This window comes from Bos indicus, chromosome 11 (genome assembly GCF_029378745.1).
Source record: "Bos indicus isolate NIAB-ARS_2022 breed Sahiwal x Tharparkar chromosome 11, NIAB-ARS_B.indTharparkar_mat_pri_1.0, whole genome shotgun sequence".
Taxonomy (NCBI): Eukaryota; Metazoa; Chordata; class Mammalia; order Artiodactyla; family Bovidae; genus Bos; species Bos indicus.
The window spans coordinates 3,406,397-3,424,241 of NC_091770.1; the positions used below are offsets into that span (position 1 = coordinate 3,406,397).

General features: G+C 41.3%; 1 protein-coding gene across 9 annotated transcripts in view; it reads left to right on the forward strand.

Annotated features, from left to right (window-relative positions):
- Window positions 1-17,845, forward strand: part of VWA3B (von Willebrand factor A domain containing 3B) — a 168,427-nt gene that overhangs the window by 69,681 nt on the left and 80,901 nt on the right. For 7 of the 9 annotated variants that reach the window (XM_070798244.1, XM_070798245.1, XM_070798248.1 and 4 more), the window contains 3 exons: window positions 2,801-2,939; window positions 4,001-4,132; window positions 11,466-11,564. In XM_070798244.1, coding sequence (XP_070654345.1) covers window positions 2,801-2,939; window positions 4,001-4,132; window positions 11,466-11,564 — 370 coding nt within the window. The remainder of the gene's footprint in view (window positions 1-2,800; window positions 2,940-4,000; window positions 4,133-11,465; window positions 11,565-17,845) is intronic. The other 2 variants (XM_070798250.1, XM_070798252.1) reach the window with 1 other exon arrangement.

Consider the following 17,845-nt stretch of genomic DNA (forward strand, 5'->3'; position numbering starts at 1 on the left):
ATGAACACTTGTGGTCATTATGTCCTCCTGATGAATCAGCTCCCATATTATTATGAAATGTCCCTTTTTATCTTTGGTAAATTCTTTGTTGGGAATTTGCTTTGTCTAAAATCAGTATAGCTACTCTGGCTTTCTTTTGATTATTTTCTGTAGGATTTATCTTTTTTCCACCCTTTTTCATTTACCTATATGTATTGTATATTGAACTAGGCCTTTCATTGGTAGAATATATAGAGATATTATTTTTAATCTAATCTGACCATCTCTGACTTTTCATTAGAGTGTTAAGATCATTTGCATTTAATGTGATTATTGATTCGGTTGGATTTAAACTTAAAATCTTGCTATTTGTTTTCTATTTGTCCCACATGTTCTTTGTTCCCTTTTTAACTTTTTCTGCTTTCTTTTGTAGAAAGATTTTTTTATGATTCCATTTTATCTCCACTGTTGACTTATTAACTACCTCTTTGTTTTGTTTTGTTGTGATGTGACTACTTTAGCATTTACAATGTAAGTCTTTAACTTATCACATGTGCATGCATGCTAAGTTGCTTCAGTCATGTCCAACTCTTTGTGATCCTGTGGACTATAGCCCATCATGCTCCTCTGTCCATGGGATTCTCCAAGCTAGAATACTGGAGTGGGTTGCCATGCCTTCTTCCAGGGGATCTTCCCGACCCAAGGATGGAACCCATGTCTCCTGCAGCTCCTGCATTGCAGGCAGATTCTTTACTCCTGAGCCACCAGGAAGCCCCAACTTATCACAGTCTACCTTAAAATAATAATGTATTGCTTCATGTACATCATGAAAGTCTTCCAACTTCCATTCCCTATCGGTATTTTCTATTATTCTTCTACACTTAACTTCTACTTATGCTATAAGCCCGAAATACATTATAATCTATCGTCTTGTAAATAGACTCAAAATGAGAATAAATGTATTTTATACTTATTCACATGTTTGACATGTATGTTGCTCTTTACTCTTTTTGTATAGATCCAACACACGTCTGTTGCTGATGAATTACTCAGCTGTTTTAGTCTGAGAAACTCCTGAATTTACTTTTATTTTTGGAAGATATTTTTGCTAAGTATAGAATTCTAGTTTTACCGTTTTATCTCTCAGTACCTTAAAAATTTTTCTCCATTCTCTTTTGACTTGCATAATTTATGATGAGGAATCATCTATTATTCTTATGTTGTCTCTGGCTCCTTTAAAGATTTTTTTCTTTATTACTAGATTTCAGCCATTATATAATGATGTGTCTTGGTATTTTTTTTTTTTGTCTGTCTATTTGGGTTCTTTGAGCTTCTTGGATCTGTAGGTGTATTTTCAACAAAATTGGAAACGTTTGGTCATATTTCTCCAAATATTTTTCTGTCCCCTTTCCCTCCTCTTTAGTTTCTAATTACACATATGTTACACTCCTTGATAGTGTTCCATGGGTGGCTTATCCTCTGTTATATTTTTTAAACCTTTTTCTCCCTGTATTTTTTTTTTAACTGTTTACTATTGCTATGTCTTTCTTAAAGTTCCTTATCTTTTCTTCTGCTACTGTCTACTTTACTATTAATAGCATACAGTATATTTTTCCTCAGAGGATTTTTTTTTATGTCTTCCCTTCCTCTCCTCATTCCATTCCTACTTAATCTTCTTGAACATATGAGTTATGTTTATAATAGCTGTGTAGCATCCTTTTTAGAGAATTCTATCATCTATGTCATTTTGAGGTCTTTTTCTGTTGATCTGTTTTTCTTCTGATTATGAATCATACTTTCCTGCTTTTCTATGTGCCTGATAATTTTCTACTAGATGCTAGACATTTTGAATGTAACATTATTGGGAACTGGATTTTGTTATATTTTTAAAATGTATGTTATGTGATGCAGATAAGTTACTTGGGGTGCAGTTAAGTTACTCTGGGACTTGCTTTTAAGTTATGTTAGCATAGTGCTAACAAGGAGGCATTTTAGTCCAGGATTCATTTGGTCCTATTACTAAAGCAATACCCTTGTGAGGACTCTACTTGGTGCCACATACATTATGGAGGCCTTTCCACTCTGACTGCTTGGAAGATGAGCTATTCCCAGGCCTATGTAAGCTCTGAGGAATTGGCCCAGCTATTCCTTTTTTGGTGATTTATTCTCTGATTTCAGTAGTTTTTTCACATGCATGCCCTGATTGTAACTTAGCCAAAATCTCTAGAGAATCCTCCTGCAGACCTCTGGAGCACATTCTGTCCTTTTCTGTCTCTCTTTCCATCATTCCCCAACCTGCTTTCTCTCCTTTGCAGCCCTCTCTTCAGTGTTTTGCCCTATAAAGTCTAGTTGTTGGGGCTTGCTGAACTCTGAACTCAATTTCAAGTATTTTTATGTCTGCCCTGCCCGCTCTTCCAGACTTTGCCTGTACCATGAACTTCCTGAACCATTTACATCTGTGATGGGACCCTGAGCATGGACCACATAAGCAGTCCTGCTTACACAAGTGGCACTTGATTATTATTGGGATCTGGGGTTGCTTGATTCTATCCATAAGCTTCATTGAAGCTTCAGGAATGTGCTGGCATTACTAGCTTGACTACAGTCAGCAGCGTTAGAAGAATAAATGGTGTGAAGTCATAGCTAAAGGCCTCAAAATATCAGATGACAGGAAGTAATTTACTTTTGGCTTTGGAGCCCAGTATTGGATTTATTTTTCTGTCCTATTGATTTTCCTTTGTAGATGTATCATAAAGTTCTTAGGAGGATGCTCTCAGTGCCACAGGCTCTAACCATTCACTTTCAACTATTTCCTCCCCAGGATTAAATGGTTACAGGATGGGAGTCAAGGCCTCTTTGGAAAAGTGCCTAGTGATTGTGTCTACATCCTCATCGACACGTCTCACTCAATGACGGGGAAACTGGACCTGGTGAAGAACAAGGTCATCCAGCTCATACAGGTGAGATGGTGCTGTAGGCCTCAGGCACCTGGGCACCTGTGCATCATGAGTACATCTCTACCAGTCATGACCTGCGGTGGTTATGAGAGATGCTCAGCCCAGCTTTGTACTTAGAAACCCACAGGAAAGCCACTTCAGAAAAAGGATCCTTTTTGCCAGTGCGAGTCATCCGTTCTTTGCAAGTAGATTCTTGGGTCAGTGGGTCCTTCCTGTAATGTACAGGCTGTTAGGTGAATCTCTGTGTCCATCGTTCCAGGTCTGCTCTATCCTGAAATCTGTGGCGTGCACATGCCTTCGTTATTTTCCAGATACTCTTCAGCTGGGCATGTTTATTCTAAATTTCCAATGAGTGTTAGGGATGCTGCGTGTACTGGCCCCAGAACTGACGTGTTGGGGGAGAGCAGGCTGTTGGTCAGGAGCGTCTGGTCCTTATTCCACCTGTGCCACCTCTGAGTTACGCAACCTGAAGCAGGTTGCTAACACTCCCTGCCTCCTAGTTTCCACACCTATAAATGGGTGTCAGAGTACCGTCACGAGTTGGTGGTATTCAAGTGAGTATGCACCATAGAAAACAATCACAGGGAATGTTTGACAAATACAAAACACAATTTTTAATTTGATGAACTTCTACTGGAGAAGTATGGGCTGATGGAAGGCAAGTGAACAAATCTGCAACTGTAACAATAGCCTTGCCAAAAAGTGATGACACCATTTTGGATTTCTTTTTTTCTTTAAGCATGTTGCATTTAGTGTACATATTCAGTATATCATTAATGTCAGTATTAAAGAAAAATAATGTAATATTTTATATATATAAACTTATTACATATATCTGATATATGGTCATACATATATACATTTGTAAAGTTTAATGTCCAAACTGTATGTAAATTTTATTTAAATGCCTCTTGTACTTGATTTTTTTCTATTGAATGTAATTTTTAGCTTCTACAACTGAAAAAAGAAATCATAGTGATTAAAATGTATCAAACAATGACCTGTCCTAATCCCTTCTCACATTTGAATGATTTTTATTGCTAAATAATAATTATCGCTTACAGGAACAGTTGAAACATAAAAAGAAATTCAATTTTGTGCAGTTTGATGCTCAAGCCAGTGCTTGGCAGGAAAAACTTGTTGAAATCAATGAGGATAATCTGAAAGGGGCCCAGGCCTGGATTAGAGACATTAAGGTAAGAAAGAGGCTGGGTCTGGGAGAAGAACAGAGATCAGGATAGAAATGCTTAAGAAACTGCTTTGAACTCCAAGGATGGCCATGGCTTCACATAGACATTTGTTTTACTTACAAAGGTCATGTTAATCCAATCTTTTTAGTTGATATCTAACATTTAGATAGGCTTCTACTGACAACACTGCCCTCAGTTCAAGTCTCAGTCTGTTTATGAAAACAAATTTCAAAATATAGTTTTTTTACTTAAACATTCATATTTGTTTCTTCTGAGACTTCATCCTTGTTTCAAATGATATATTACAGCTATTTTAAACAGTGGATTTTGTTCAAAAGTAATGAACTTGTGGAAATACACAGTATAATGTGAGTGGTTAGGGCTGAAAGCCAGGACAGAGATAGGGCAGCAGGGTGTGATGAAAAGGTAAAATCACTTCTTCAGGGGTCTATTTTACTTGGAGAACTTTATATCTACACAGACTACTGGGAAGAATTTCCCTTTTCTCAAGTTTTCTGTTGTCTTGAACTTACCTTCATTTTAAAAGTTCTTTTTTTAGAATCACATAGCATTCCACATATTTAAGATATACTAAAATTGAGACCAAGGACTATTCTTAAAAAGTCAAATATGGATCATGCTGCTGCTGCTGCTAAGTTGCCTCAGTCATGTCCGACTCTGTGCGACCCCATAGACGGAAGCCCACTAGGCTCCCCTGTCCCTGGGATTCTCCAGGCAAGAACACTGGAGTGGGTTGCCATTTCCTTCTCCAGTGCATGAAAGTGAAAAGTGAAAGGGAAGTTGCTCAGTCGTGTCCGACTCTTAGCAACCCTATGGACTACAGCCTACCAGGCTCCTCCATCCATGGGATTTTCCAGGCAAGAGTACTGGAGTGGGGTGCCATTGCCTTCTCCGAAATATGGATCATAAATAACTTTAAAATGATTCGTTGCCTGAATTAGAGTTCCAGATTTGACAGGAAGCTACACATGGCCATTAGTGGAGCTCCCTGAGTATTAACGAGCAGGGTTTGCACTATCATTGGAATGTTCTGGAGTTCCTTTGGGATTCTTTTTTTTAATGAGAGGAAAGGGACTTCCCTGGTGGTTCACTGATGAAGAATCCACACCTGCCAAAGGGACATGGGTTCAATCCCTGATCCAGGAAGATCCCACATGCTGTGGGACAACTCAGCCCCTGTGCCACAACTACTAAACTCAAGCTCTAGAGTCCATGATGCACAGCAAGAGAAGCCACTGCTACGAGAGGCCTGTGCACCACAGCAAAGAGAGAGCCACCGCTCTCCACAGCTAGAGAAAGCCCATGCACAGCAACAGGGCAGCCTAAAATAAGTAAATGAATAAATTAAAAGTTTTTCTTTTTAAAACGAGAGGAGGGGCAATTTCCTGGTGGTCCAGTGGTTAGGACTCTGTGCTTTCACTGCCAAGGGCCTAGATTGGATCCCTGGTTGGGGAACTAAGATGCCACAGGCCATGCACCACAACAAAAATAAATAAATTTAAATAAATAAATAACGAGAGGAGGAAATCTGTTCTATAAGGAATAATGTCTGTAACATTTTGTCCTAATTGGCCATAATACGCTGGAAAAGAGTATTAAATTTATTCTCAGCTTGTTAAACATCCAGGATTATCCATTGAAGTTTCTTTTATGACTCTAGGTAACGGGAAATATCTTAATTCAGAGTGTGCTAATTTAGAGTTTGTGATAACAGGATGTTATATATGTACTCTCATTGGATAAAAACATTAGCAGGTTCCTCTTTATATAAAAATCACTAAAAAATAGAATCAGTCTCATCTAAATGGCTAAAAATATGTCAGATCAGTTTTTACACTGTGATTCTGTTCTCTTTAGAAACCTTTACTGAAGTACCTTTGCTTGCTTGCTGAATGTGTAAAATTCATTTTCAAGAACACCAGATTCCTCTATTAGTCTTTGGACTGATTTGGTCCAGAAATCAACCAAGTCAGTTCAGAACATGACCCAGGTGCTCTAAATGTGCTGTGTGCTGATATCACCGAGCTGTGGTCAGCTGGCATAGGTCAGAGAATTTATAAAATTTCAGTTATTGTATTTTTAAGTTCTAAAAGTTCCACTTGGTTCTCCTTCTTGTCTTTTATTTTTTTCATGAGACTTTCTATTTCTTTGCTGATGTTTTTTAGTTTTCATTTGTTTTAAGATCATTGGTCATTTCTAGTTGAAGCATTTTTTTTTCACAGCTGCTCTAAAATCTTTATCAAATAATTCTAACATCTCCGTCTTCTTGCTGTTGCTATCATCTTTTTCATTTCAGGTTGAGAGCTTCCTGATTCTTGGTATGAAGGAGTGTTTATCAACTGAATCCTAGACATTTTTGTCTTATGTTTATGAGACTCTGGATATTATTCTAACCTCCTATTTAGTCGGCGTTGTCTGACACTGCTCTGTCAGGGGTGTAGTAGGTGGGCCCTGCCTCATACTTCTGGGTGCAGGTTGAAATTCAGGTTCCCCACTGGAACTCTGTTGAAACCTGATGGGGAGGGACACCTTTTCACTGCTAAGTGGGAATGGACATCATTGAGCAGGGAGGCCATGTTACAGTTGGTGGGGATGAAAGTCCCAGCTCACTACCTGGCTTTCTTAGCTATCACACTGGCAGAGTGTTAGGTCATTTATTTATCCTACCTGATGTTATCTGACCTTCTTGGGTCCATGGGGTTATATCTGTCATTGTTTTGGGGAAATTCTCAACCATTATTTTTTCAAATATTTCTTCTACCCTCTTTTTCCCTTTTCTGCTTTGTTTCCAATTAAGCATATACCAGACCATTTGCTCCATAGCTCTCTGATGCTCTTTTCTGTTTTGTTCTTTTTCCTCTTTGCATTTAATTTTAGATAATTTCTATTGCTCTATATTCATGTTCACTAATTCTTTCCTTGGCTATTTTGAACTTACAGTCATTCCTCTGTATCTACAGGTTCCTCATTCATGGATTCAACCAACCCCAGATGGATTTTTTAATTCCAGAAAGTTTCTTTTTTTTAATATAAATTTATTTATTTTAATTGGAGGCTAATTACTTTACAATATTGTATTGGTTTTGCCATATATTGACATGAATCCACCATGGGTGTACATGTGTTCCTGATCCTGAACCCCCTCCCACCTCCCTCCCCATCCCATCCCTCTGGGTCATCCCAGTGCACCAGCCCCGAGCACCCTGAATCATGCATCGAACCTGGATGGCGATTCGTTTCACATATGATAATATACATGTTTCAGTGCCATTCTCCCAAACCATCCCACCCTTGCCCTCTCCCACAGAGTCCAAAAGACTGTTCTATACATCTGTGTCTCTTTTGCTGTCTCGCATACAGGGTTATCCTTACCATCTTTCTAAATTTCATATATATGTGTTATTATTCTGTATTGGTGTTTTTCTTTCTGGCTTACTTCACTCTGTATAATAGGCTCCAGTTTCATGCACCTCATTAGAACTGATTCAAATGTATTCTTTTTAATGGCTGAGTAATACTCCATTGTGTATATGTACCACAGCTTTCTTATCCATTCGTCTGCTGATGGACATCTAGGTTGCTTCCATGTCCTGGCTATTATAAACAGTGCTGCAATGAACATTGGGGTACACGTGTCTCTTTCAGTTCTGGTTTCCTCGGTGTGTATGCCCAGCAGTGGGATTGCTGGGTCATAAGGCAGTTCTATTTCCAGTTTTTTAAGGAATCTCCACACTGTTCTCCATAGTGGCTGAACTAGTTTGCCTTCCCACCAATAGTGTAAGAGGGTTCCTTTTCTCCACACCCTCTCTACATTTATTGTTTGTAGACTTTTTGATAGCAGCCATTCTGACTGGTATGAAATGGTACCTCATTGTGGTTTTGATTTGCATTTCTCTGATAATGAGTAATGTTGAGCATCTTTTCATGTGTTTATTAGCCATCTGTATGTCTTCTTTGGAGAAATATCTGTTTAGTTCTTTGGCCCATTTTTTGATTGGATCTTTTATTTTTCTGGAATTGAGCTGCAGGAGTTGCTTGTATATTTTTGAGATTAGTTCTTTGTCAGTTGCTTCATTTGCTATTATTTTCTCCCATTCTGAAGGCTGTCTTTTCACCTTGCTTATAGTTTCCTTTGTTGTGCAGAAGCTTTTAATTTTAATTAGGTCCCATTTGTTTATTTTTGCTTTTATTTCCAATATTCTGGGAGGTGGGTCATAGAGGATCCTGCTGTGATTTATGTCGGAGAGTGTTTTCAAAAAGCAAAGCTTGAATTTGCTGCATACTGGCAACCATTTACATAACATTTAAACTGTATTAGATATTACATATAATCTAGAGAAGATTTAAAGTAGATGGGAGGATGTATATTAGTTATATGCAAACACCATGTCATTTTATTTAGCAGACTTGAGCATCTGCAGATTTTGGTATCTATGGGAGAAAGGGTCCTGGACCAATCCCTGTTGATATATAGAGACACAGCACTTTGAACTCTTTAAAAGATTTCTTCATATTCCTATTGCATGTTTTGTTTGTTTATTTTTATTTATTGGGCTGTGTCAGGTCTTATTGCAGCACGCAGGATCTTCATTGTGTCATGAATGCATGCATGAATGCAATCTCCATTGCATCAAGTCTTTGGTTGCAGTACACAGACTCTAGGTGTGATGCCTGGGCTGTGGAGCACGCTGGCTTAGTAGTTGTGCCTTGGGGGCTCAGTTGCTCCCTGCCATTTGGGATCTTGTTCCCCAACCAGGAATCAAACTTGCGTTCCGTGCATTGCAAGGTGGATTCTTAACCACTAGACCACCAGGGAAGTCCCCTTACTGTGTTTTTCATTAGTAGCATTTCCATTCTGCTATTTCTTAAGGTTTCCATCTCTGCTGAAATTACCTACCTGGTCTTGAATGTTGTTCACCTTTGCCATTAGAGGTTTTAATGTATGAATCACAGATATTTAAAATTTTCTGTCAGATGGTTTTAGCATCTGTGTCACATCTGAGTTTGTTTCTGATGAGTACTTTAGTTTCTTGATAGTGTGTTGTATATTCTATTTGATATGCTTATTTTTTGCTAAAGCTGAAGCTCTAATACATTGGCCATGTGATATGAAGAGCCAACTCATTGGTAAAGACCCTGATGCTGGGAAAGATTGAAGGCAGGAGAAGGGGGTGACATAGATGGTTGAATGGCATCATGGACTCAATGGACAGTGTTTGAGAAAACTCCAGGAGATAGTGAAGGACAGGGAAACCTAGAGTGTTTCAGTACATGGGACCGCAGAATTAGACATGACTTAGCAGCTGAGCAATGAACAACACATTTTTTGTTAAGAGCTGGACATCATAGAGCTGCAGTATATAGAGACTGAGATAAATATTTTTTTATGCCTGGAAAAGAGCATGCCTTTCTTTTGTGGGATGGGTTAGTGAAGTGAAGTGAAGTGAAGTGAAGTCGTTCAGTCGTGTCCTACTCTTTGTGACCCCATGGACTGTAGCCCACCAGGCTCCTCCCTCCATGGGATTCTCCAGGCAAGAGTACTGGAGTGGGTTGCCATTTCCTTCTCCAGTGGGATGGGTTAAATTAATCTAATTAAGAGCTGGACTGGGTTTGAGGTTAGTCTGTTTGCACCATAGCCCTCACATTATTGTAGTGATGCTTTGTGTTAGGGTGAGAGATGATGTACCAGAAGGTTGTCTGCTCCACCCTCAGCTTTTGATTTTTCCCTTTACACTGGGCTTCAGAGAGAACTTTTCTCTTGCAGGTTGCTTGTTAGTTGATGTTTCTAGGGGAGTAACAGGGATGGGTATTTTCTGAATAAGCCTCAGCGTTAGTCGGGCCGGGTGTCCAGGAGTCTCAGGGGTGTGGCTTTGTCAGTATCTCTGAGTCCAGAATGTAGCCCTGCTCCTTCTGCAGGTGTAGGGGCTTTGTGGTTTCCTCTTCCATTCCCCAGCCTTCTGGGTTTTGACCAGCACCCTGAGGATGAGTATGTTCGTTACTGCCCTTTACCTCATACATACACACACACACACACACACACACACACACACAAAAGCTTTTGTTCTGCAGGGGAGAGAGAGAACAGGGTCTCTGTGGATGTTCCTGTGTCACTGAATCTCTCCCTCAGTTCTGCCGTATGAAGGAGATTTTCTCTAGGCTCTCTCAGTCTATCCTGTGAATACCCTGTGGGGTTTGTGGTGAAACAGTCTTCAAGAGAGCACTGATGCCAGGCTTCCCTGGCATTCCACTGGTTAAGAATCTGCCTTCCAATGCTGGAGATACCAGTTTGATCCCTGGTCCAGGAAGATCCCACATGCCATGGGTCAAGTAAGCCCATGCACGATGACTACATGCACGATGACTACCGCAGCCCATTCATCCTAGAGCCTGTGCTTCCAAGAGAAGCCACCACAATGAGAATGCACTGCAACTAGAGAAAGCCGGCATGCAGCAGCAAAGACTCAGCACAGCTGGGTGTGAATAAATAAATAAAACTGAATAAATAATGAGTAAATACAACTTTAAAAAGAAAAAAAGAACACCGATGCCCCCATATTGTGGTCTCTTGCCAATATATACCCGCAGCTTCTGCTGGTTCACCAGCCACCCCAACCCAGCTCTCCTTCAGTGTCTGGCTGCATCCTGTCCCAGGAGCCAGGGCTTGCATCTCACCGGACTCTCCAGATGCCCACCTCTCCCCAGATTTTGGGCCAGTTGGTTGCCCTGTGATCTGAGCTCTCTCATGAATGTAACAAAAGTCACATACTTGCTGTTTGTCTGGCTCTTTTTTATTGTGGAGTGACAGTTCTCTCCATCCCTGGACAGAGCTGCAGAAATTTTACAGTTTTACAGCTTCCTGTACCTCCACATTGCCCATGACACCACACTTGTGTTTGCTGAATATTGGGTGTCATGAATCAATCCTGGCTGAAAACAAACACGGTCCCCACCCGGGTGTATTCAGGCTGCGTGTTTAAGCCGTGCTGACAGCTGAATGAACAGTAACTGAGTTAGTGCCTCCCACAGAAACACACAAAGATAAAATTGAATTAAGAGCTCTGTCAATAGGACAGGAAATGCATTGTCCCAGCTTCTAGCTCTCCTGGGACTATCTGCATAGACGCTTTTATGATACATCCAAGGATTCAACTTCTTGAATTCCTGGACTGAAATCATTATCTCAATATAATTTAAATTTATCTTTTATTTCACAAATACCTTCTTTTTTTTTTTGGAGGCAGGGAATAACACTTTGTGAGCTCTTTTTCTGAGATTGAAGTATACACTTGGTATGTCTCTCTCTCTCTCTTTTCTGTAGATTGGAAGTTCCACAAACACCCTGAGTGCCCTGCAAATTGCTTTTGCTGATGAAGAAACACAAGTAATCTACCTTTTGACAGATGGGAGACCTGATCAGGTACTTATCAAAGTTGGGAACAAAGACAGACTCACTAATCCCCTGAAAGTGAAAGCTGAGAGTGGGAATTGGGGGACCTTTTTCATTGCCACCAAAAAGCTGTTGACAGATGCTTGCTTGACTTAGGGACCCAGAAGTGAGGTAAAACAAACACATCCACATTGAGAAATTCCTTTGTCTACTGCAGCACTGAGGAAAATTTATGTGACAGTGAGTGTTGTCTGGTTAATTTGATGCACTCCCATAGGCCTGGAGACCAACCCCATGAAAGGAAATGTCTGCTTTCCATGGAAGACTGGTTTATATTTTATTATAAACTAAGAGCAAGGATATCTTTTTGGTTTTTTTTCCTTTGGGGATACTGAATCTAAACATGTCACTACACAATGTCCTTGGTTTTACCCCTAATTTTAACTTAGTAATCATTTAAACAAAGCATGCCTTTCTGGTGAAATGTTCTTTGTTTTGTTTAGCCTGACTGGAAAATATTTGAAAAGTTTTAGTGGAGTCTGTTCATCTTCTTTTGAGCTTTGTGAATGAAAGGCTAATGCTCTGGGCATTAAATAAATATACGGATGTGCAGGCCAGTACAATGTAAATTAACCGCTGAAGTGAATTAGTATCAACTTGTTTCCTTCATTGTGAAGTGTCTGCATGTGAAGACTGCTAGGCAAATATTGTAAAATATCCTGTGTCAAACAGTCCAGGGCTTAAATACTAAAGCAACCAGATTTTACTGCAGCGTTAGATTTGTGGCCAAGAAGTTGTATATAAAGTAAAATTTTATTTGGTATAATTTTCCTACCAATTTCACTGTACTTTCTACTCAAAGGCAGTTTATTGTGCTTTGTTTATGCTCCTTGTCTGGTGCCAAGGTGTGAGGCTACAAAGATGAATAATGTCCTGCTCTAGGGAAGCTTACATGTTGGAGGGTACGCGAGCATGTACAGTGAATTCTGACACTATACAGGGAGTAGGGTTGTCTAGGCTACAGACTGGGTGGGAGCACAGTGATGAATTCTGCTGTACAAGATGGAAAGAAGACCAAGCAAGCATCCACTGAGAAGGGCACGCTTCAGCTGTGTCTGAAAGGAGGATAAAGAGTTTTTTAAACAGAGGAGATTGCTGGTATCCTGGGCAGAAGGAACAGAGGTGTAAAGGTATGTGGGCTGCTCAGGGTGACAACCGGAGAGCAAGAGCAGTGATAGAAGAGTGTCGGGGCCGAGTCTCTGAGGTTAAGTTGGGGGAGACCATGATGGTCCTTGAGTGTCACATGGAAAGGATGGTCTTTACCTCACTGGGTACTCTCAGGGGAACAGAAGGTCCCATCCACCTAATATGTTATAAATATGCCTCAGTAGAGCCAGGGAAAGACTAGATCTTGATGAGAGCTGGTGAGGTCCCACCTCAGGGAGGAGCAGCAGAAATTTGGAAGGAGGAACCCATCAGAGATGAGATCATAGGAGTAGCATCAAAGGACTTGGTGGCCAGTTTGTGGGTAGAAGGTGGGGGGCTGGGTGAGGACCAAGAGAGGAAGGGGTCAAGAAGACCGATTTCAGTTGTCTAGTAATTGTTATTAACTGACTGACAACTCAAGAAGTTGAAGACTTAGGGGTTGCCAGTGGAGGAAGCTGAGCTTGAGCCACCTGGATTTCATGGCTGTCCAAAACCTGTGTAAGTATGGGACTGGTGTTTGGAGAAGGTGTAGGCTGATTCTGTAAGGAGATTCTGACTTGCAAGTCATCTGGACAAGGAGTCTTTTTCTTTTTAATAAATTCTAACTGATTTTATTGCAATTTAGGAAATATAGGTAGGCATATAATCATAAGGAAAAATAAGAGGTAAGTATAAGTAGTTCATAATTCAATTTTCTGCCCTTTCTCTAATATGTGCCAGTTTTCCAAGTCATGAGACATTCTTCTGAAACATCATTCTCAGTGACTGCATCATATTAAATTATATAGATTTAATAAAACTACCTTAAAAACTGATTTAATTTTTGCATAGTAGTACATTAACATGGAACATATTACAAAGGTACAAAAGGATATGTAGAGAAAATTCTCCCTCCCACCTCCTGTTCATCACCTAAGAGGCAATGTAGGTTACTAGTTTCTTTATTTTCTTTGAAAGATAGTTTGTTATGTAAACAGATAAATGTTTATATATATATATATATATATATATATATTTCCTTTTTAAAATATATAAATGGTAGCATATTACACGGGCTTCCCAGGTGGAGTTAGTGATAAAGAACCTGCCTGCCAATGCAGCAGGTGCTGGAGACACAGGTTTGATCCCTGGGTCAGGAAGATCCCCGGAGGAGGGCATGGTAACCCACTCCAGTATTCTTGCCTGGAGAATCCCATGGACAGAGGAGGCCAGTGAGCTACAGTCCATAGGGTTTCAAAGAGTTGGAAACCACTGAAATGGTTTAGCACACATGCACGCAGCATATTACACACACAATTCTGAACCTTTATTAATAAAACAAAGGACTTCACTGGAAGCCCAGTGGTTAAGACCCTGCCTTCCAATGCAGGGAGACTGGGTTTGATCCCTGGTTGGGGAGCTAAGATACCACATGCCTTAGGGTTTGGCCAAAATTTTTTTGTAAATAAATAAAACAGTATACCTCAGAGATCACTTAATATCATTTCATAAAAAGCTTCCTCATTTTTTAATAGCTGTTTACTATTCCATCACACAGCTACTTAGTCATATCCCCTGGAGATGAACATTTAGGTTATTTCAATCTTTCTATTCAAGGTTGCAAAAGTAATGGGGCGCATATATCATTTTGCACCTGTATGAGTGTATCTGTAGCATAAATTCTGAGATGTGTTCTCAGTAAAAAGATATATATTTTGATAGATCCCAGCAAACAGCCCTTGAAAAGGATTTACCAAGTAACACTATACCAACAATGTGTTAAGAAGGATGCTTAGATTCGAGTTCATCACAGACTTATGAGGATCTCGGATCTCCCAAAAGTATATTTAAATTGGAATCTCCAAAAAATATATTTAAATTATATTTAAATACATTCCTCTGGGGAGAAGGTCAGTAGCTTTCCCTGGATTCTCAGAGGGTCCCTGGTCCAGTTAATGATAAGAAACTAGGGATATGGATGAGCTGGAATTAGGAATATGCTAATTGCTAAAAAAGTGATTTATAAACTCTCATTCAGGCATTTCATATTCCTCTCTGCCTTTTCCCCACATGCAGTCTATTTAGTTTGTATTGCCCCTCAGGTTTTCTCAAAAAAAGGATATTTGATATTCATGTTCCATGTAGAGGACATTAAAATGTAGCACTCAATCTCCATTTGTTTTTTAATTTTCACTGACTGTGTAGGACCTGAATAGGTAAGACCAATGTTATTATTCCCAGTACTCAGCAGAATTTTCTACTTGGAAGAACACACAGAGATGCTATTCAGAATTCAATTCCATGGACATCACCGTACTGCTTGTTTATTAAATGTCCAGGGCAGAATTATATGAAAGCCAAGTCTTTAATCAAGTTCAAAGGGTTCTAGTAATACTAGTTTTCATGAACCTGGGATCACTAGGTGTCCTTTGCTGGGTATCTGTAGATGTGAGTGGACACTGCGGGGCCTCTGCTAGAGAAGCCAAGCACATTTGGCTGTGATTGGGGATTTCTTTGAAGTTAGGGCCTCACTCTCGCAAAAATCGAGAAAATGGACGTGAGGAAGTTAACTACACCATTTTAAACAAAAACAGATGTATAATAAGGACCCACATGGGGTATATGAGAGGTGGCGGCAGGGGAAGGCACGGGGGACTGCCCCTGTACAAACAAACCTCCTTCAGACTACGAGAGAACCATTCCTGCCTTTCTTGTCACGCCAAGGTGACCTTTGTGGCGAAAGGGACATCTGGCCACACACCTGTTTAGACTCAGGGACAAGGCACCGGGGCGAATGTCTCAGGTGTGCAGCTTGGCCTCATCTTAGGGACCTCATCTTAGGGACCAACAAGGCCTCTGAAGGGAACTGATTAAGGACTTATATGGGCATTACACAGGGAGTGACCTCCACATTCAAAGCCCTTCCATCTCAGCTACTGCAGTAGCTCCACTTAGCATCTGAGAAGAGTCAAGGTGAGTCAGGCTGCAGGGGGAAAAGGCTTACTTCAACTACTGAGTCTTCTTGTCAAAGCTGTGAGGACACCCACCGGCAGAGGAAAATCCCTGGGGGCTGCGGGTGAGGGGCAGGAGGACAGGAATGCTATCTTCCCTGGCAGAGATCAAGCTCCTTCTGCAGTCAAGATGCAGCCCCGCCCTCTGCCCAGCTCTCTACCACTTCGCTGGGCTCTGGAACCTCGTGCCAGTTTAGCAAACATTACCTGGGACTGCGTGTGGGTCCGGGGCTCACAGCGATACATGTAGCAGACTTTCTCATGCTCGTGCTCTCTTGGGGTGTCAGGACTGATGGGAATAAGTAGCTTTAAATCCAGAGACCTGGGTTAGAGCTCATCACTGGCACTGCCCATCTGAATGACTTTGGGCAAGTGTCCCCAAAGTGAGTTTCCTCATCTGTGACTTAGAGCTAATGCTCCCTCCTTACAGGCTTGCTATGATGTTCTTGTGAATGCATTCCATGGATATTTCCTGAGCATTTTTTATGAGCCAGGTACTGTTATCAATCTGAGATATGGTAGAGAGCAAGACAGACCAGGTACCTGCCTTCAGCAAAGCTTCTGTGTTATGGGGAGATAGATAGTGAGCAACGCAAAGCTTTTTGGGCTTCCCAGGTAGCACTAGTGGTAAAGAACCCACCTGCCAGTGCAGGAGACATAAAAGATGCAGACTCAATCCCTGGGTTGGGAAAATCCCCTGGAGGAGGGCATGGCAACCCACTCCACAGAGGAGCGTGGCGGGTTACAGTCCATGGGGTTGCAGAGTTGGACATGACTGAAGCGACTTAGCATGCAGACAGTGAGCAAATAAATCTATGAAGTGATGTCAGGTAATGTATGAAAATGGAGATGCTACCCACAATGTCAGCACTAAATCAACATTAATGTCCCTCCCCAAATATCTCAGCTGGAAGTCAATATAGAGATTGTTGTTGTTTAATTGCTAAGTCATGTCCAACTCTTTTTTGCAAGCCCAGAGCCTGCCAGACTCTGTCCATGGGATTCTCCAAGCAAGAATACTGGAATTGGTTGTCATTTCCTTTCCCAGGGCATCTTCCTCACCCAGGGATTGAACCCTCATCTCCTGCTTGGCAGGCAGATTCTTTAGCATTGAGCCACCTGGGAAGCCCCGATATAGGAGCAATCTCTAGCTAAAACCTATCTTATCAAATTAGCAGAATTTAGGCCTGATATCTCCAGTCTGGCATATAGGCGTAGGGCCAGTGGCGAAGAGTGTTGGTAAGAAATGAGGATAATGATCGTACCTCCCTCAGTGGGCTGTGGAGGGGATGCAGGGAGAGAGCGCAGCAGAGCTCTTAGCGACTGGCCCATGGTGAGTGCTCACAATGGAAGCTAGGTCGAAGGAGATGCAGGCAGCAGAGAGAGATTTGCTCTGTCCTTGAAGTTGACAGGGCAGATGGGGTCAGCCCTCAGCTAGGTTAGGTTGCTGTTTGGTTCAGAACCAGCTGATGGGCAGAGAGGAGAGGAGAAGAGAGGAGGAGAAGTGGGATGGGCTTATGGGCAGTGTGTGTTAGGCATTCAGTCGGGCTTATGGGCAAGGGCAGGCTCAAGACTGGAACCAAATACAGAGGCCGAAGTCATGTGTATGTAGTGGCTGGAATGAGACTGGACACCAGGGGACCACTCAACTGGCGCCTCCCTGAGCAGCATGTGAGCTGCTCAAGGCCAGCAGGTGGTGAGTCCAGAGGCCTCCTCCCTCGTCACCTCACCTCCCCGGGGTTCATAGAAAACATTTTGGAAAGGTTAATAGTCAAAGAATAGGAATTGGGGGTGGAGAGTGGAAACTGGCTAAAGGAGCCAGCAGGTTGAATCAATCAAAGAGGGACTGAGAAATACAGAAGCAATGAGGGCAGGACAACCAGAGGCAGCTTCTGAGGGTGCTGATCTGGGTGTGGTGGTGCTGGTGGAGTGGCAGCAGGGCACATCATCAGTTCACCTTCCCCGTGTGTCTGGTAATGTTTACAGAGTCGATCCTTGCCAAGTGACAGTCTATTGCAAGCAGGGGAAAACAAATAATCTGACATTGCTTCTAGTACTAAAATCTGTCTTTGAATCTAGTCTTACCACTTAAGAGATTGATGACCCTAGGAAGCT